General features: G+C 39.5%; 1 protein-coding gene across 1 annotated transcript; it reads right to left on the bottom strand.

Moving 5' to 3' along the window:
* Nucleotides 1–365: 365 nt before the first annotated feature.
* On the bottom strand, nt 366–2780 carry paqr4b (progestin and adipoQ receptor family member IVb). Its single transcript, XM_076093688.1, has 3 exons — nt 2615–2780; nt 1484–1702; nt 366–799 (listed from the first exon to the last, which is right to left on the bottom strand). The coding sequence occupies exons 1-3, from the start codon at nt 2778–2780 to the stop codon at nt 366–368; spliced, it is 819 nt and encodes a 272-aa protein (XP_075949803.1).
* Between the last annotated feature and the right edge of the window lie 19723 nt (nt 2781–22503).

A 22503-nucleotide genomic window follows, 5' to 3' on the forward strand; every position in this document is an offset into this window, starting at 1 on the left:
ATATATAATTTATTAAATACAGTTATGTAATTTTCAATTTAAAAACTATTTTGGTTATGGGTTATACGACCCAAAACTACTGCATTTCAACAAACTAAAAATCAAGTATGCTCAGGATTTTTAATTTGGTATATTGTTCTTTGAGTTCCACAGTTACAACACTGTAAGTTCCTCTTATTCTGCTGTGGCAAAATGTCAAATTGCTAATATCCTATGTGAAGAATTTCAGCAGCTAAGACTAAAGTGCTTTTCGAATCAACTTGCCTCTCTTTGTACTTTACGCCTCCTGCCCCATCGAATCCTAAATCTCGTTTCTATCAGCGTAGCCTTGAGTGTATATACGTGTGTACTTTATACACTTTGCCTCACTCAGTAGGACACTGGTAGGTCTTAATCCAGGCTAAATCCTCCAGTGTGCCCCAATGCAGGTAGATAATTGAGCAAATAACCATGATATGCATTATCTGGTGGCTGTTGCCCCAGTTGTCAAACAGGCCAGGGATGAAGCGCTCAGGGATCTGGATGACGTTGACCAGCCCACCCATTACAGCCAGAGAGTCCATGATGACAAAGAGACGCAGGGAGTCTGGGCTGCCCGCCCCACTGCCGAACACCCGGAACAGGAAGAGGCTGAAGCGGAACACGGCCTGCCAGAGGAAAGCTTGCAGGCGCAGGATGTTAGTTTGTGCCGTGGTGGCACAGTAGATGCTGTAGGCTGACAGGAGGATGTAGGCCAGCAAGGCAGTCTGTCGTATGGTTGGGTAGCAAAGAAGAGTGATGTGGATGATGGGAAGTGCACCTAGTGACAAGAGGGAAGATATACAAGTTAATAAACTGCAATAAAAGAAATAAGTCAGATGTTATTGTCTTGGTAGAGTCTCTGCTGGATGCTTGTCAACGGTGGCAACAAGACTTCAGGAAGTCACTGCTCATAACTCCATGTGACATTGTGATTAATATATTGCTTTTTGTACTGGTTAAACAAACTAGGTATAAAGTGTTGATTGGAGAGCTTTCAAGGCACTTGAAGGTGGATTTTGTTACCTTTGGACAGAGTCAGGTTAGCTGTTTCCTTCCATTTCAAGTCTTTATGCTAAGCTAAGCTAATCATCTCATGGCTCTAGCTCCATATTGAATGGACTGATATGAGAGTGGTGTTGATTTTCTCATCTAACTCAGCATTTGAGTGACGATCAAGATTTGCAATTTGCTTATGAAGACAGACTTAATTTGACACTGTTGTGAACATTCTTTACCTTAGAAACTGTATTCTGACTAAATCTTAATCCAAGGTCCACTTATCCTCTTTTTTCTTTTCAAGTGCAGCTCACATTCTTTATCAGACAAAAGATACACGAATGAAGACTGTCAGATGTAATTTGTCCGACTTGAAAATAGCTTTGATTAGATGATGTTGCACTCATTGCATAAATAAAAAAAATCGCATCGAAGACAGCAGAGCCAATCAGCATCAAGGACCTACCCAGGCTGTTAACTAGGCAGACCCCAAACATGTCCAGGGAGAGCAGGGTGTCATACACACGTTCTCCTCCCACATGGTTCATGAACACATGGTAGACAACCGAGCCCACGGTGGGACAGAGGCAGGCCAGGTAGTGGACCACACAGATCCAGATGCTGTCCACCTCCATCCAGGGGATACTAAAAGGTAGCAGCACCAAGAAAAGGAAAAAAGGGACTCCTGAGGTGACCAGAAGATTAGGAGATAAAAGGAGAAAGAAAGAAAATGAAGTGAGATAAAGATAAAATGAAAAGCGTTGGAAACATACACAGATGTGTTATTTCTTCAGTTATATTGGCATCTGTTTTTATATTGAGCAGATGTTGAATATCACATCATGCAGAGCAATATGAGGAATTTAATAGTTTGAGAGGTTCCTCTGTTTTATTCTTTACCAGGAATGTGAAAGATATGGCTGTTGGCAACACGCATAAGGAAACATGAGCAAGACTCTAAAGCCCTTCACTTACCCCTAGTAAGAGTGTTAGTCTTAACGAACTTATGGGATAGCCAAGGAGAAAATGGAGTGTGAGGAAGATGCATTCAGAAGTTCAAGGTCAGTTCATTTTAAAAAAATGTACACGTCTTTGCACAGGTTTAGCCAGGTTTTAATTTGTCTTTGAAGTCTTACATTAAAAGCACACATTTCAATATATGTTGACACTCTAATTTTGTAACTGCTTGCAATTTAAGCAAACCTATGCATCTCCAGGATGCTTTGCCCGTTGTGTTACATGTGTGTACTTACAGCTGAAATGTGTCAACCAAACACGCACCTAAAGACCTTGTTAACAGTTTGATATTTCCAGGACAAGGATTCCCAGGGCAGATTACAGCTAATGCCCCATATCCTCATTACACACCCTGGTCAAGTACGCTTGTAACTGATAAGTGAGAGTAGTGGACATCTGTCACCCGTTTAGCTTGTGCATCACCCGCATGAGTTAAATCATTAGAAACATTCGCTATTTTACTGTAAAGATATATTTCAATTGGATAATTCAGACGTAGATAAAAACGATAATTTACATTTTTAGATTTAGTCCAGATTGACACAAAGCAAAGGCATGCACAGTTATGTTCTGGTCTTACCATGGGTGTAAATGTTGCCCAGCTCATTGTGCATGTAGAAGAGGCTCCCGAGGCATTCTGGAGCCGTGGACACGGGCCGGTAACCCGTCAGGACATATTTGTTGAACTGAAGGTGCTGAGGGGTTTTTGTAAAATCCAACAGCCGCGGCCTTTTGTAAAGCACCATCACAACTTCCTGCAGCTAATGCCCTCACATTTAGTTGACAGCGCAGGTCCCTCACCATTTACATCCTAAACGAGTCCACACTCAGGACTCTGACTCTGGCACAGTCATGTCCACAGGTAGCCGGAAATTCTGCTCCTTGAAATCCATCATTGGACAGGTGTAATTCCAAGCAAGCGACCTGTTGAGCTGGCCAAGTGGCATGCTTTCAGGAGGGCCAATGAGCAAAGGGCTCTTATCCCTAAGCTGGGGTAATCCTCACAAAAGGCCATGTGCACTAGCGCAGCTGCTACTTATCATGGCTCATAACTGACTAACATCTCAACTTCAACATAGGTATATTCTGTATTTCCCTTATTATAGACTGCACACAGGTTCCTATTCACCATGCACATTTAAAACTGTGTTGCATTCAGGATGATCTGGGGATTACAACACTTGAGGTGATTGTTTTCTTAATGACATTCACTCACTGGCACAGATAATTCCATACAAACGAGGGATTTTCCACTGTGGGTATTCACTGATGGTTTTATTCAATCAAATTCTGTACAAATTCTTGTGGCAAACAGATGTTTGCCACAAGTGTAAAAAAAAACCTCTCCCATGCAAAAATAAATTAAACTGAATTATGTTTTACAGTATTCATTTTTTAATCAGGCAAAACTGACTGATTCAATCAAAACACTGACAATATGCAAACTCCATGTCTCCACCAACCAAACTCATGTACAGTGAGCAGGAAGTGCAGGACAAAAAGGTAATGCAGGGGTGCATAATAATATCAGAAAACCCAACAACTCAAAATGTTTAAATGCGCTTTTATCTCTACTAACAAACACAAAAATACCAGAATTATTCGACAGACAGAATAAAATAGTAATATACAGATAGGAAAACATTCAAAGATAATATACAACGGCAGAAAAATATTATGCTTGTCGTTGTCTGCAGGTTTAACCTGTATGGAGAAAGAAAATGTAGAGATGGTTGTACAGCAGTCTGCAAACTGAATATGGTAATCTTTTAGTTTGATTCTGCTCTTACCTTGATAGCCACTATTCCCAAAGAAGCCATTCAAGTCATATTTGCCGCTCTTCTCTTCTGTGGACAAAGAAAATAAACATTTCAACGTGAAAGTTTTCAAAAAACTTCTTTATCTTGGAATATTACATATAAAGTTTCACTTCAAAGACTCTGCCCCATATTTTAATGTTTGGCACTTAAAGGAATACTTAGACATTTTAGGAAATACACTTATTCACATTTTTGCTGAGAGTTCAATGAGAAGATTGATACCACTTTCATATCCGTCCGTTAAGTATGAAGCTTAAAGAGCACGAAGACTGGAAATGGGAAAACAGCTCTTCTGGTGTATAAAACCACAACTTGGCAAGTAATGTAGTTTATAGTACATTGTTTTGACCTCTCAAGGACTTGCCTTGTGGGTGAAAATGCAGTTTGAGATGCTGCTGAATGTGTATCTGACGTGGCAGCTGCTGTTGATGTAGCAGGTCATCAGGCTGCTCAGGCACCTGAGCCCCGCCCTGCGTTTCTGCAGAGCCATGAGCGAGGCCGGCAGTGCCCACGGGTTCACGCAGGTCCTCAACACCTGCTCCAGGCACCACATCAGGCGTGAAGAACTCCACGGGCAGATAGGATGGGTCAGAGGGGTAAACCAGGGTGGGGCTGGGACTGGGAGCTGCAGGAAATGCGACATCTATGGAGGGAGAGACACAATAGAGAAAAAATAGAAGAATTATAAACTAAGATTTCAATTTTGTCTTTATTGTCTACGCACCATGTATGCAATTAAATCAATAGTGTGTCGGATTTATGGGGACCCATTTGCAGAAATGGAATATAATATTGAAAGCTGTTTTCATTCATATATAATCACCTGAAACTAAGATTTGTTGTATTTTTGTTAGCATTGAATGAGCCGTTCATATCTACATAAGGAGCAGGTCCTCTTCCACAGACTCCACCGCCATGTTTCTACTGTAGCCCACAACGGACAAACCAAACGATGACTCTAGAGAGTCTTTCATGTTTTTACGTTATCTAAAGGCCATCTTAGTTCACCCACACGCTTGGAAAGTGAGAACTAGATGCCACTAAATCCGACACACTGCTCCTTCAATACATTTCCTTTTTTTTTTACCTTCTGGCTGCCCTTGTCCATTTATATAGCCCACATTTTCGGAAAGTGACAAATGGTTGACATTACCTGTATGCAATTGAGCCACAAGAGACCACCATGCAGAAATACACTGTGTACTTACTGTATCTATCAATGGACATCCCATCGCCTTCAGCTGCAAATGCTGGCGTCTGTACATCTTCGTTCACTAAGAGGTCAGGAGTAAATAAACACAAGATAAGAGACTGGGCTCTGAAGCATATTTGTGCCGATAATCTCATAAAAAGAAACCGCTTTTCCTGACGCACCATAAGATTTTCCAGCTGAATCTGGCTCAAGTGGCAGGGGATCATAAGGTAAACCAGCTGCATCTGTTTAAGGGGAAACGATATATGGTTACTGTATTTCTAATCCAACTGGTGGGAAATTAGTGGCAATAACGACAAAATACCATATTGTCCACCAGATTTAAGAGGCTGCGACTGGTATGGTCCCTGGTTATCTGTTGAGAGATTGATATGAAATCATTATTTTGTGAAATGTTATAAATTATTGGCATGAAAAGGGCTAATAAATGGATGTACTGTACCATATTTCCCAAAAGGTTTTGCTTCACTCCTAAAACCAAGAGTTTGTGGTGCATAGGGAACTTCACCACCTCCTTAGCAGTTGCCAACCACATAGAGATGTCAAGTTAAACCAAATAAAGAAACAAACACGGGACAATTAGAAGGTAGCTGTCATGTTTGCTCAATCTCACCGTATTTGCCTGTTAATTTTCCGTGCTGTCCAAGTCCAAGTGGTTCAGGCTGATATTGTCCAAGTGGTTCAGTCTGATATTGTCCAAGTGGTTCAGGTTGATATGGTGACCCAGGCAGACCTGCAAGAAAACACATAATTAAATAAATTAAACAACAAATACAATAGCTTAAGAATGTCTGTCTGAAAATCTAGACAACCTATGGTTTCATGACTGACTGCATTTCTATTTTCTCATAATTCACATTTTAATGGACTAATCATTGAAAGAAACACACTTTGGGAAATACACTTATTTGCTTTCTTGGCGAGAGTAGAATTAGAGGATTGATACTACTCTCATACCTGTGCGCTAAATAGGAAACTACTGCCAGCAGTCAGCTAACTTAGCTTAGCATACAGACTGGAAACACGACGAGTTGCTGTTACAAGAGGTTATGTGCAAAACTATTTCTTGGTTGAGGGCTGTAATTTCCTGGAGTATTTGCTTGTTGGTTGCAAGGCAATTTACCATACAAATAAGCTAATGAGAGTATTCCCCAGCATGTCAACAAGTCTTTACCATATTCTCCAGTAGATATGGCTTCAGGGCTTAGTCCAGCTGGTTGAGCTTCAAAAGGCATTCTTCCATAACCTGAAGACAAGATGGAGAAATAATAAAGAAGAGAAATACTAAAAGGTTAAGGGGTGAGGTGTGTGTAGCAAGCAAAGCAACAACAAGAGATATCAAAGTTAAGTATTCACCATATTTGCCGGCTGTATTTCCATTACTGCCGAGACCAAGAAGCTGCCCACCGTTGGGGAACCCACCATATCCTGATCACAGATGGAGGGAATAGAGTACAAAACGATTACATGACTTCTCAAAATGGGCCCTCAAGAGAAGCCGTTTCACAGTCAAGTGTAGATTTGATTTCTCCAGTGTGTGCATTTCTGGAATGGCTACTGCAATGAAGATAAAACTACTAGCCAAAGCAAAAAAAAAACATTTTGTCCCATCACACTGACCATATTGTGCGGGTGCAGGATCCTCTCCCATGCTGGCACCACCACCACCTGCAAAGTATTTTGAATTAATAGAATATCTCAAGCTAGACATAAGGCCTTTGAAGCTCAGTGAAAATGGCAGCAACATGCCAGGATTAACTGGTTTGCCTCCCACTTTGAGACAAACGCACCAAAAAGTTAGCCTGTTCACGGAACGACACATTATTTTGAAATACAACATACTGCTTGACAAATGGCTCACCATATTTTGTAGATGATTTGCCATCACCAGCAGGCCCATAGGGGCTCCCACCATAACCTGGATAGAATTGAGACAGTTGGGAGACACATGGACTCATTAGACTCACCATTCATGCTTGTATTGATTCTTAATGGGCTATAGGGACTTTGGTGTATAAAACACGGATCACTAAAAAATTAATTAGCAGTTTCCATCAAGGCCTACGTGCAACAGACTGAAAAGAAAGCATGTAATTATAACATATCACAGACATACCATACTTCCCTGCTCCATTAGTCTCTGTACTGAGGGGTTGTCCACCAAATTGCAACCCACCAATGCCTAAATCAAAGTGAGCAAGTGAGTGGGCAGAGAATAATGTTGTATGGCAAATGAATGAAAAGAAGTTTAAGATTTATATGACAGTTCTGAACATCAAGGTGCCACAAACTCATGAAGCCGTAAATGAAACTCCCTATCCAGGCTACATTATAGAGTAGTCACAGAATACGACCAACAAGCACTCACCGTACTTGCCGTTTGATTTCTCCGCAGCCATTCCCAGGTTCTGACCGCCAAAAGGCCAGCCGCCCATTCCTGTAACATTGGAGAAGGTTTTGGTTCCGACATGTTGCATTTTTCAAAATGTTTAAGTTAATGTTAAGCCGTACAGGCGTGTGCTTTCTCTCACTGAGTTTTCTTGCGTTAATAAAGATTTGAAAGAAATAACGTTATCCGTACCACCATACATGCTGCCCAATTTTCCATTTGGACCAAGGCCAGCGGACTGAGGCTCAAACTGGCTCATTCCTGAATGAGTACACAGGAAATGTTTGTGTATCGAATAGATTTACTTTTACACCTCGAGATGAACGTGCTGCCAACTTTTACATAGTAATCAGACCAAGTTCCTGAAATCAATGATCAGATTACAGAAGTGCATGCAAACACACAGATAGATCTACAAATTTTGCCTATCAGCATTTTGGATTACAGCCACTCAGATGTTTGGTATTTGGCTGTTTTGTGTCTGTTTTTGCAAAAACACCACAATCAGTTTTCATTGTGGACGACACCGTTCATTATTCTGCTCACTGCTAAATCATATTTTTATATGATGGCATATTTTACCATTTAGTCCAGCAGGAAACATTGGAGCTCCATGGTAAGGCATTTGTTTGGCACGACCTGCAGAATCAGCAAATTGGACAATAATGGATTATTTTTACTGTTTCCCTATCCATGCCTTGTTAATGTAATTTACTTCACCTTTATATGATATTTATCTTTAACTGCATCCACACATATCATACCTGATTTTCCATTAGCACCTTGGCCAAGACCTGGAAAATAGAGAAATGCTTACTTTTACTGTAATTCCCACAAAATTTAATGAATTAAATTTCATATAATAGCACTTGCTTGCGTAGTCAGGTTGTACACCAGCACTGTAGCCATTTCCATTTCCTGCAAAAAAGACATCATAAACTCCCTTAGTGCTCTGAATTCAATGCTGAGCGAAATATCACAGCAGCAACTACCGGAATACATCATCTACCAAGTCACAGTGTTTAATATCCGTTCATGTATTCAGTGCTTTAACAAAGTTAGAGTAAACCTCAAATTCTAGCTGATCTGGACTGAACTGCTTCACCCAGACCTGCATTACCCGAGAGGAATTGCATAATTTAAGTAAAACTCGGCAGATTTTATACGAGGACAATTCAAAAACAGTTTTTTGGGGGTCCAAATTCAGCCTTAGTTCATAAAGCTATGTAGGCCTCACTCATCAGCTTACAAGTTAAATTAAAAGACAACTATTAAAGCTTATCCTTTCAATTTGTACCTCCATATGCATTTCCATATCCAGCTCCGAGGTACGCCCCTTGTCCGTAACCTGAGAGCATACAGAACAATCATCAAAACACATTCCACACCTCAAATTATAATGATTCCTATGCCCTATGAATGAGGTCTAATTGCTTTAAAAAAAATAAAAAAAACACTCACTAGGTTGCTTAGGTTGCCCAGCATTGGGATAGCCAAGGTCTGCTGCACACATAAATGCAAAGGTACTTTGAAAAACACATCTGAACTTCCATGGAAGTGGAAGAGGAAACCAGGAAAATATCAAGATTCACTGTATGTTTATATTGACAGTAAATGTTACCATATCCATTGCTGCGTCCAGGGACAGTGTCGCCTCCAACTCCATAACCTTTGGATGAACAAAACTTCAATGAGAAATATAAGGTCTTTACCTTCACCTTTATACCACGGAAGAGAAAACAAGTACGGTGATATATATGTTGATAGATTAAGTATGATGTATCTTACTTTGTGGATTTAAAACCTTAGGTGTTGCCCTAATAGCCTTTTTATTAGCAGGCTCTTTACCTGGTTTGTTTGCTTTAGCTCCACCTCCATTTGGATACCCCCCTGTCCTGGCAGCATGTCCTAAACAATCGGACAATATCACTCAATTTCAATTATCATCTGCAAAATGCTCCATTGTGAACATTTCATACACGTGAATTTTGACGATGAAGAATAAAGTTGATTTACTGTTGGGTTTAGCACCATATCTGTTTGGAACACCAGCTCCTGCTCCATAACCTAAAAAAAATAATGAAAGAATCATGAATAATTAACAATATAAACAATAAGTGTTATTTTATTCATGCAACAAACACTTTTGTACCTTTTGTGTTTGTGCCAGCGGATGCTCCAGCACCTGCATTATAACCTTGACATGACAAAAACAATGTGTACAGTTAGTTTTCATCATCTGACTCGTCTCTGTGTTTAATATTCAAGTCCCGGTAGTGACCGAGCTCACGTAGGGTCATAAATAAGTGCTGCAATCAGTGGATTTATGTAAAATCTAACCTCCCTTCAATATTTCACTGAACCACTTAAAAAGCATCCCACTTCCACATTGTACATGTAGTAAAAGTAAAAATGCACTTTTTTTAGCATGCTCATGCTATTTGGCCATTGGAGACTAGAATACTCCCAGTTTACCAGATCGGGGTATTTTCATCCATTGTCCATTTGGTACTCCTGATGGTCCACAGTCTGGAACACCAGCAAAAACATGAATTACCAGCACTATTCAAGATTTCAAAATAAACTAATATTTGTTCCTACAACCAAACAGTCAACCTCCAAATAAGCAGACTTTGTATTTTTGTGATGTTACTGTAATTTAGCATAGCTGCACTACGTTATTCATTTATTTGGACTCTTTTGACCTTTTTACCTTCGAAGACTGGCCCGACACGAATTACCTCCGATTTAGTGAACAGCAGCTCCCATTCATCACTTTAACACATCATCAAAACCCCAAATGCTAATAAAATAATCTTAGTTGAAATGATAATGGCCCTTACTTACGCACAAATAAGGCATTCATCAATATTTTATCGCCTGAAATTATTTGTACACAACACATTTTGACTTATTCAAACCATATTCTTTCGAAGAGGCTTTAATTGACAACAATATTCAAAACCGTTATTTTGCATATGCTTGTTTAGGTATAATGTTTGCTCACGTTGCTAATTAGCACTAAAAGTAAGAAGCATTGGATCATTTAAAATTGTGGGGAAACCAAAGTTGTTACACTTCCTCCTGAGGAGGCCATGGATGTCTGTGGGGCAGGACTCAGATTAGGTGTTGTTCAAAGAAAAGAGAGTAATGTTTACCAGGTTTCGTTGGTTTAGCTCCCTGTCCCTTGGAGATGGAAGCTCCTCCTCCGTGCTCTGAAAAAAAAAAAAAAGGAGAGACAAACTGTCAGATCAGGATTTAGTTGGAAGTAATCCAAGTACAATTTCTTTAAATAATGTTACACTTGCAACATCAGTGAACAATGCAATTGAAAAAATAAATTAGTGGGTTAAACTTAAGCCGCCTCATGCACCACGAATGCACCAAATTAAACTTCACATGTCAAAGCAATAGCTTGAAATTTTGGGAAACACGCTTATTCGCTTTGTTGGGGAGGGTTACAGGATTAATCTTTACCAGCCCTTTAAGTGTAAAAAGACCAAATAGTGGTTTTAAAGGCAGGCTTACTGTTTCCAGTCTTTGTATTAAGTCAAGATAATAGATAGAATATTAACTACACAAAAAACTAAGATTTAACCCCAAGGTAACTTCAAAGAAAAATGACCTTAATGGGCATACAATGGTGTGTAATATATATTGATATAGAGAATGTCATCTTTATTGGCAAAGTACTACAAGTTAGACTGAATCATAGCCATTAAAACACCACAAATCTTGCAGGTTCATAATGTCCACAATTCTGCAACAGACTCAGGACAAAGTTAAGACAAATTCAGTCGACACATGCAATACACAGCGAGTGAACACACACACATCCAGATTTAGTTTACCAGTTGCCCCAGTTTCTCCTGCAGTGAGACCTTTGACCGATCCTGCCCCAGGGTGACTTCTGATGTTTGCTTCTTCTGGTGCGAACTCAGGCACACCGACAGCCAGTGCTTCCTCAGGGATGATGCGCCCTGTGTTTTTAGCTGCCACTGTTTCAGGAACAGCTTTGGTTTTCAGGTGTTTGGTGCTTTCAGGGGCAGCATCCCCCTCGCTGGGGCCCTCTTCAAAAAGAGCATCTGCCTCTGCACCTTTTTGCTCAGGCAGAGCAATTCCAGTCACATAACCTAGAGGTCACACGTTTCATCAACATATTAACTTACTAAATGTTTGGAAGTCATTACTGATAATGTCCCCATAGTTTAAAAAAAAAAACACAGAATATGCACATCTGTCGAAGACACATTAAAAGATGTGTAGACAGTCAAATTACAAATTCAAAAGCAACATATTATAAAACGTAATTTCACACGGCATAATGAGGCCACATTGCTAGAAACAACCAGTCAAGCAATGTTTTCAAATGTACAGGACACAATTCATTGTAATTGTCATGAAATAGTAGAGTGACATTCTGCAACTTTATGCCAATGTTAAATCATTACAACAGTGCAAAACATGCTGAACAATGCCAGATAAGAGTATACTGACACTCAATAAGTGTATAAAGGTGTATATACGTATCTTAAGTAAAGTAGATGTGTCTTGCTCTTTTTATTTAAAGCCATAAGGTTGTGAAAACTATTTTTATAAAATGTAGGGTTAAACAATATAACTGCACATAAAACAGTTGTCGTGTCAGTTTTGTTAATAAGTTGGAAAAATATAACTATATTGACGGATTTTCGGAAGTTAAATTACTGTGAAAACAAGGCCACATGAAATAATGGTTTCACAGGCAACAAGGATTTTGTATTTCCTATCATTTCTTTTTTCTAAATATAATTAGTAACATGAACTCATAAATATTCTTTGTTTAATACAAAATAAATACAGTACGTGGCTCTATCTAACAGAGTAGATCATATTACTGTGCCTCTTTAGAGGGATAATCATCTTTAGTGATGCGAAGAAGCCAAACATTTTTAAATGATTTGCCATTTTAAAAAAAAAAACAACTTCGAGTAACTTTATGAGAGGATTCTTTCCTGCCACAAACGTTTTGCACAGATTCAGGTTTAGGGTACTTGCCTTGAGGCTGTGGTGCTGGGTTTGTCTTTGGAGCCTTGCCCTGTGGGCCCATGGGTCCTGGTTCAGGTCTGGGTGCAGGCTTTGGGCCTTTGCCTTGAGGAAACGCTGGTGCTGGTTCTGGTGTAGCCTGAAGGATTAGTGGCGTCTGTTTGTAGCTTTTTCCTTGTGGCACAGGTGAAGGCAGCTTTTGATATTTATCTTGTGTCACCATAACACGGATACCACGCGTCGGCTCGGGGGAAACTGGTGCTGCGCCTTCAGTTATTGCTTGTGGAGTTGCACTCAGCTGCTCAGGAGAGAGAACTCTACCTTTTAGGCCCTTTTCATTGTACGCACCTGCACTCTTTATACCCTTACTATTTGGCATCATGTCGTAGCCTGAGAACCAACAGATAAATACATTTGAATGAAAAACAGTAAAGCTTAAAACATTAGGTAAGCTATACAGCAAAAGAGAGATAAAGCTGACAAAACACATGCATGTACAGGATAATTTACCAGTATTAGCTGCTTTAGCCAACTGTCCGTTAGGTACACCAGCTGGACCACCATATCCTGTAAAACAAATCGTTTTGATCAACAAATTCCCTAGCACCTTCACTGGGCAGCACTGCTCCAACTCCTTTGCTAGTTTGTAGTTTTGAGCCTCCGTATCCTGCAAACAATGGTTTGTGTGTTTGCATAATTAATGTGTCACATTGTATGACAGTTTCAAGGCAGATATACATTTACCTTCACAGACATCTCTCAAGATGAACTTTGACATATTGTATTCAGAGCTTATTAATGAATCAAATTAATTTGACATTGGATAGCTGGAACTTACCGTTGGGTTTCCTTCCATATCCACCGAGTGCAGCACCATTTCTAACTCCATGACCTTAAAAAAATATAAACAAGAGGTAAGCAAGGCTGGTAGTAATGGAAGATCTTAAATGCCTAAATCAAAACAAAGAAAAAAGGTGAAATACAATACATGTCCTTGCAAGCATTTCCTTTTTTATGTATGCATTTGCTGTGTCAATTAAATGAAAAACAGATTAAAAGAACAATTATTTGGCCTTTGGTTTAGGTGTATTATGTTTCACTGCTGTCCAGCAGAGAGCAGCACAGACCTGCCATTACTAAATGTTTCCATGAAGACGTGAAAAGCGAAATAACTATCCTTTTAACATACGCTTTTATATATATACGCTTTTAATTATGACAAAGTAAATGCATATGTAAAAAGGAAATACAGTACAATGTGGCATTTCACTTTACTTCTTTGTTTGACTTGTAATGTCGGCATTTGAAGTCTTCCGTATATAATAATAGTAACCCACACATCACTGTATATTTTAACAGGTGGTCACCATTGGGTTTGGCTGCATAGCCTTTGGTTACACCAGCTCCGGCTGCAGCTCTGTAACCTTGGGTCAAACATAATGTCACATAAAATACCATCCCACTGAAACAGAAGACCATTTACAACACCTCAACAATAAATCACTTACCATTGGGTCTTGCTCCATATCCATTGGGAACCGCTCCATTTCCAAAACCTATGGTTAAACAAATCCTTACAAAACATTCTCATAACACAACATCCTCATCATAATAACCGTGTCCTTGTTTTGTGACACATTTAGAATACTAGCGTTACCTGGTTGGGGTTTCATAGCACCTCCTCTGGCGGCTCCATATCCTGTAACACATTCATTAAAGCAAATCACTTCATATTCCGCTTGAGATGCCATCAAAATACAACAGTGTTTTGAATCAAAAATACTTTTGAAAAACAAGTGCCGGTCTTACCGTTGGGTCTGGTGCCATACCCATTTGGAATATTGCCATAACTTAGCTTTGTCTGTGCTTCACAGAGACATCCACAGATTCTCTCATTTGAAGTTAAGTTATTCATTTATTCTAAAATTATTTTGGTGCAAGAGACAACGGTTTAAATATTCTTTAAAAATAGTTGTAAAAAAAAACAAAAAGTGGTCATAGCTCTGGAAAGGTAATACTGCACTTAGATCCCAAAATAATATATATGTGAAATTAAAAACACACCTTAAGGATAAGTTATACGCTGTATTGGATATTATTCATAGGTTTACCGTTGGGTTTTGCACCTTGTCCATTGGGCAAACCAGCTGCAGCACCGTAGCCTGAAATTTCAACAATTGTCAAAAGAGTTCAGAGGAGGAACATGTTATCCAAAAATTCAGAGGTATTATTTTCTCTTGACAGTAGGAGTATTTCTACCAGGCTTCGGTCCCTTCATTCCTCCATTCCCATACCGAGCTCCCAGACCCAAACCAGCGCTGCCATAACCGCCATTGTAGCCTGTAAATATTAACAAATAGTATTTATGTTTTATTCATTGTCCCGTAAGCCATGTCAAAAAGGACTGACTTGTGTATGACTAACCTCCCATAGGTTGAGCTCCATAACCATTACCGCCATAGGCTAGAACAAAAAAACACAATGTTACAGGTGTATTAGGTGGTGATCTCAGAGCTGAGAGGTGGCCTTCACTCACCTTGGTTCCTGGCAAGCTGAGGTACTCCCATACCTCTGGAGGCTCCCATCCCCACACCTGGACCTAAAATCACAGAAGTACACGTGTATCAAAGTGAATGTTACTATTACCCCGAAAACAAGGCGGCAGAAGGTGAGTTACCTGCGCCATAATGTGGTCGTCCATATCCTTTCATAGGTTTACTTCCAGCTGCCCCCTGTCCTGTTAAATACAGAGAGATGCTTAAGTTACCTAAACAAAAAGATGAACATGTTTTGTGTTGCAAAAACTCAAAGAGTATCATGCTGACCATTTTAACGTGACCAGTCTTACCATTTGGTCTAGCTCCATTGCCGTTGTATGGGTCAGCTGTGGCTCCTTGACCTAAAGAAGGATTATTGTATTCTGTGATATCGTATACACATACTGTAAATTTAGTATTTTTATCTTAAGTTTTTGCAGACATTACCATAAGTTTTAGCCCCATTTCCATTAGGTACACCAGCTACAGCACCATAGCCTGGTAAAGAGAGACATTTAATGAATCTACATACAGCCCAGTAGGTATAGAAGAACTCACTGCAACATGTCGCTGACACTAAAGTGACGAACCAACAAACATTTCAATTAGGTATTAAAATTGTGTATGACGTACGAACAGACTTTTTAAAGCAACTCATGTTGTCTTACGCGGGAATGCGTAGAACCTTTTAAACTCAAATCCTTTTAGTGTTGCTTTGGATACTATCCACTGTCTAATTTTAATATTTGTATATACTGTAAGTGTATTTTTGTGTGCATGCTTTCACCATACACAACCAGATTGTTTCATTAACATCCAATCAACAGACTTATACATTTCATAACAATGCTGTAAGAGCTACCATACCGTTGCCTTTTGTTCCATGTCCATTATGTGCAGCAGTTGCAGCGCCGTTACCTACAAATAGATACAACATTAAAAAAGTTCTCTCATCGTCGCTGTCATGTCAAACAGGATTTCTGACATGACGTGTGTGTGTGTGTGTGTGTGTGTGTGTGTGTGTGTGTGTGTGTGTGTGTGTGTGTGTGTGTCATACCGTTGCCTTTCATCTGTTGTCCATTGGTTGGGCCGGCCTGAACTCCATATCCTGCAAAAACCATCACAGTGACAGCAAATATTCACAAAATTAAATAAGAATTATTTCTAAACTATGCAAACTGGTGGAGAGATGCATGTAATAAGTATGATGCAGTAACATCATCAGAAAAACAACAACTTTAACATCATGTCTGTGGGTTGAGCTCAGGTTTAGTGATGTATCAGAAACTGAAAATCTTGCATTAGCTGTCAGATCTTGCATGTTTGTGAATGCTGAGGTCCGCATTGGATTACGAACCCTGTGGGTTTCCACCTTGTCCATTGGGTACACCAGCTGCTGCTCCATAGCCTTAAAAACAAGATGGATAAACATAACCTAAAGATCCTCCAACTTAAAGTTTCTACAGAGTGATTCACTTCAATAGAGTGAACACAGGTACATGGCTGAACTTTACCTTTCATCCCTCCTCCATTGGTCCCACCAGCAGCTGCACCATAGCCTTGAATAGATTACAAATGTCGGGAGGTAACGTTAGAATAAGCTACTTGCATTTGATTAGAGTTACCTTTAATTGCACTTACAATATCAACTGAGTGTTGGGATAATGTCTTTCTAAAATCAGATCAATCCGTCATGCAGATTTATGTAATGCTAACATTTGGTAATCACTAACCTTGGCCTTTTGTGGGGTATCCACCGTGTCCATTTTGTGCACCCATTGCCTGACCCCCCTGTCCTGTTAAATACAGAGAGATGCTTAAGTTACATAAACAAAAAGATGAAGAGCCAGCTGTTGCTTCTTGACCTAATGAATGATTAATATATTCTGTGATACTGTATACACATTTATTTATTATTTCATCTTAAGTTTTTGCAGACATTACCATTAGTTTTAGCCCCATATCCATTAGGTACACCAGCTACAGCACCATAGCCTGGTACAGAGAGACATTTAATGAATGCTTTCACCTGATTGTTTCATTAACATCCAATCAATAGACTGAGACATTTTGTAACAATGGTAGAAGTGCTACCATACCGTTGCCTTTTGTTCCATGTCCATTATGTGCAGCAGCTGCAGCGCCGTTACCTACAAATAGATACAACATTAAAAAAGTTCTCTCATCATCATCATCATCGTCATGTCAAACAGGATTTTTGACATGACGTGTGTGTGTGTGTGTGTGTGTGTGTGTGTTTCATACCGTTGCCTTTCATCTGTTGTCCATTGGTTGGGCCGGCCTGAACTCCATATCCTGCAAAAACCATCACAGTGACAGCAAATATTCACAAAATTAAATAAGAATTATTTCTAAACTATGCAAACTGGTGGAGAGATGCATGTAATAAGTATGATGCAGTGATGTCATCAAGAAAAACAACAACATTTAACACCATGTCTGTGGGTTGAGCTCAGGTTTAGTGATGTATCAGAAACTGAAAATCTTGCATTAGCTGTCAGATCTTGCATGTTTTTGAATGCTGAGGTCCACATTGGATTACGAACCCTGTGGGTTTCCACCTTGTCCATTGGGTACACCAGCTGCTGCTCCATAGCCTTAAAAACAAGATGGATAAACGTAACCTAAAGTTTCTACAGGGTGATTCACTTCAATAGAGTGAACACAGGTACATGGCTGAACTTTACCTTTCACCCCTCCTCCATTGGTCCCACCAGCAGCTGCTCCATAGCCTTGAATAGATTACAAATGTGGGGAGGTAACGTTAGAATAAGCTACTTGCATTTATTAGAGTTAAATCTATTTGCACTTACAAGATCAACTGAGTGTTGGGAAACTGTCTTTCTAGAATCAGATCAATCCGTCATGCAGATGTATGTAATGCTAACATTTGGTAATCACTAACCTTGGACTTTTGTGGGGTATCCGCCGTGTCCATTTTGTGCACCCATTGCCTGACCCCCCTGTCCTGTTGAATACAGAAAGATACTTAAGTTACATAAACAAAAAGATGAAGAGCCAGCTGTGGCTCCTTGACCTAATGAATGATTAATATATTCTGTGATACTGTATACACATTTATTTATTATTTTAACTTAAGTTTTTGCAGACATTACCATTAGTTTTAGCCCCATATCCATTAGGTACACCAGCTACAGCACCATAGCCTGGTACAGAGAGACATTTAATGAATGCTTTCACCTGATTGTTTCATTAACATCCAATCAATAGACTGAGACATTTCATAACAATGCTGTAAGATCTACCATACCGTTGCCTTTTGTTCCATGTCCATTATGTGCAGCAGCTGCAGCGCCGTTACCTACAAATAGATACAACATTAAAAAAGTTCTCTCGTCGTCATCATCATTATCATCGCCATGTCAAACAGGATTTCTGATATGACACGTGTGTGTGTGTGTGTGTGTGTGTGTGTGTGTGTGTGTGTTTCATACCGTTGCCTTTCATCTGTTGTCCATTGGTTGGGCCGGCCTGAACTCCATATCCTGCAAAAACCATCACAGTTACAGCAAATATTCACAAAGTTATATAAGAATTATTTCTAAACTAGATGCAAACTGGTGGAGAGATGCATGTAACAAATATGATGCAGTAACGTCATCAGAAAAACAACAACTTTAACATCATGTCTGTGGGTTGAGCTCAGGTTTAGTGATGTATCAGAAACTGAAAATCTTGCATTAACTGTCAGATCTTGCATGTTTTTGAATGCTGAGGTCCGCATTGGATTACGAACCCTGTGGGTTTCCACCTTGTCCATTGGGTACACCAGCTGCTGCTCCATAGCCTTAAAAACAAGATGGATAAACATAACCTAAAGACCCTCCACCTTAAAGTTTTCACCAGTTTGGTTAGCGAGAGCAGGATCTGTAGCCCATTTACGTGTGGCGATAGTTTAACCTGTGTGTGTGTGTGTGTGTGTGTGTGTGTGTGTGTGTGTGTGTGTTTCATACCGTTGCCTTTCATCTGTTGTCCATTGGTTGGGCCGGCCTGAACTCCATATCCTGCAAAAACCATCACAGTGACAGCAAATATTCACAAAATTAAATAAGAATTATTTCTAAACTATGCAAACTGGTGGAGAGATGCATGTAACAAATATGATGCAGTGATGTGAATAAGTAACCAAAAGGTCCTCCACCTTAACGTTTCTACAGGGTGATTCACTTCAATAGAGTGAACACAGGTACATGGCTGAACTTTACCTTTCATCCCTCCTCCATTGGTCCCACCAGCAGCTGCTCCATAGCCTTGAATAGATTACAAATGTGGGGAGGTAAAGGTAGAATAAGCTACTTGCATTTATTAGTTACCTTTAATTGCACTTACAATATCAACTGAGTGTTGGGATAATGTCTTTCTAAAATCAGATCAATCCGTCATGCAGATTTATGTAACGCTAACATTTGGTAATCACTAACCTTGGCCTTTTGTGGGGTATCCACCGTGTCCATTTTGTGCACCCATTGCCTGACCCCCCTGTCCTGTTAAATACAGAGAGATGCTTAAGTTACATAAACAAAAAGATGAAGAGCAAGCTGTGGCTTCTTGACCTAATGAATGATTAATATATTCTGTGATACTGTATACACATTTATTTATTATTTCATCTTAAGTTCTTGCAGACATTACCATTAGTTTTAGCCCCATATCCATTAGGTACACCAGCTACAGCACCATAGCCTGGTACAGAGAGACATTTAATGAATGCTTTCACCTGATTGTTTCATTAACATCCAATCAATAGACTGAGACATTTCATAACAATGCTGTAAGATCTACCATACCGTTGCCTTTTGTTCCATGTCCATTATGTGCAGCAGCTGCAGCGCCGTTACCTACAAATAGATACAACACAAAAAAGGTTCTCTCGTCGTCATTATCATCGTCATGTCAAACAGGATTTCTGATATGACGAGCGAGTGTGTGTGTGTGTGTGTGTGTGTGTGTGTGTGTGTGTGTGTGTGTGTGTGTGTGTGTTTCATACCGTTGCCTTTCATCTGTTGTCCATTGGTTGGGCCGGCCTGAACTCCATATCCTGCAAAAACCATCACAGTGACAGCAAATATTCACAAAGTTAAATAAGAATTATTTTTAAACTAGATGCAAACTGGTGGAGAGATGCATGTAACAAATATGATGCAGTAACGTCATCAGAAAAACAACAACTTTAACATCATGTCTGTGGGTTGAGCTCAGGTTTAGTGATGTATCAGAAACTGAAAATCTTGCATTAGCTGTCAGATCTTGCATGTTTGTGAATGCTGAGGTCCGCATTGGATTACGAACCCTGTGGGTTTCCACCTTGTCCATTGGGTACACCAGCTGCTGCTCCATAGCCTTAAAAACAAGATGGATAAACATAACCTAAAGACCCTCCACCTTAAAGTTTCTACAGAGTGATTCACTTCAATAGAGTGAACACAGGTACATGGCTGAACTTTACCTTTCATCCCTCCTCCATTGGTCCCACCAGCAGCTGCTCCATAGCCTTGAACAGATTACAAATGTGGGGAGGTAACGTTAGAATAAGCTACTTGCATTTGATTAGAGTTAAATCTATTTGCACTTACAATATCAACTGAATGTTGGGAAACTGTCTTTCTAGAATCAGATCAATCCGTCATGCAGATGTAAGTAATGCTAACATTTGGTAATCACTAACCTTGGCCTTTTGTGGGGTATCCGCCGTGTCCATTTTGTGCACCCATTGCCTGACCCACACCTTAGGGAAAAAAACAGTTAATGAAAAATGTTCTCAGAAACAGAAATTCATGGCTGGAGAAATTTGCTTTAAATTTACCTTTTGATGGCATCAGCATTCGTGCTACACCTCTACCATTCTGAGGTTTATTTCCTAGAAAAATCATGACAGCTGTGAACAAAAGCTTCAGCTTGTGTTGAAATCCCATAAATGTAATAATTTTCATGTTTAATAGAGACAGAAAGTGTACAGAGTCTGATGGTTTACCATTAGGTTGTGGCCACTGTCCATTGGATACTCCAGATGCAGGACCATAACCTTGAACACAGCACACTGAATGTTAAATTACTGTCAGATATATATATACTTTTTTTTTAAATTTGACTTATGTAGCAGTGGCGCCTATAGTGCTAATTATTACATCATCATAAGTCTGCTAAGCCTTCTTTTTAATTTTTTTAATATTGAATCAATGCAGTTCAATTTGTTTATATATTGGGTGTTCGCTGGAGAGGAAGTGAAACAAAACATTAAGCCCCCCTCCCCACCCCAATGACCTTCATACATTCCCTAAATTACATTTCAAAAACTGAATCCCGTCTACTGTTGAGTCAGCAGTCTGATGAACATTTTTTGGAAAGTAGCGAGCCTCGTCAGAAGTCAATGGAGTGACTGTGTACAAGCAGTAAAAACCACTTTCCCTCCTCACAGAGGGACGTTAAATTTAGACTGCTGCTGCCACTAAAGCCAAGCTGCCTTTCATTTCACAAACGGAGGCCGCTGGTGAAGAGAAAAGAATATATAGTTGCTTTGCATCATCACAAGAAAAGTTGGTAGAGGGCTGAGGACACGAAAGAGTTGTACTGCGAGCGTTGCTACGATTTCAGTTTAACACGATCCGTTGAAATTTGACAGGCAAACCCGAGCTCCTGAAAGACACTCGTCTCGTCTTTTTTCCCCATCTCTTCAGGACTCAGTATGTTGTACCGTTTCACTGCACGACACTGGAGCAGGCATCGTTGCAGTATTTCAACACAAATTTAGGATGCAAAAAAATAAACAATCTTTTAATATAGACCTCAACGAGTGCAAATCTAACATTCACCTTGTTTAGCTTTAAACTGATCAAAAATATGGTAGAAGCCATCATTAAAAGAGACGTATAGTACAGATAATACACACGGAAACAAACTGCCTTTAAGATAAGATGGAACTTTATTTATCTTGAGGAAAATTGTTCAAATAGATTTATAATAAGCAATACTACTAAACAGGAAAAGCAGGGGAGAAAATCCACATCTCACAAAGGTTGAATCTCCCCAATACGACACGATACATGGATCAACAAACAGCTCTGCAAAAAAAAAAAAAGAAGTTGTTTTCTTTTCCCAGTCTCTTCTTTTTGCCTTTTCTTCTATATTTTTAATTTAGTGTGCTTTTTTTTCTCTTATGAAATATTTATTTTCTCAAGTCCTCTGTTGCTTATGTGTCCATTTTATGTACATGTGTCTGCACAAAGTTAGGTTTTTTGTTGTTTTTTTTACTACGAAACGGTCACGAAAGTAACTGCAATGACAGCTTCTAGTTGTAAGGGGAAAACATTATATTAATGGCAGGGATAAATATTCTGTATATTTGCTGACATAATCCCCTTATAGAGAGCTTTCCATCAAAAGTAGCAAGTGGGAAAATCCTGTCACTCAGAGGTAATGTATTCCTACAGGGACTACCTGTTAGAC

Source organism: Anarhichas minor, unplaced genomic scaffold (genome assembly GCF_050575085.1).
Source record: "Anarhichas minor isolate MPS153535 unplaced genomic scaffold, ASM5057508v1 ptg000017l, whole genome shotgun sequence".
Lineage (NCBI taxonomy): Eukaryota > Metazoa > Chordata > Actinopteri > Perciformes > Anarhichadidae > Anarhichas > Anarhichas minor.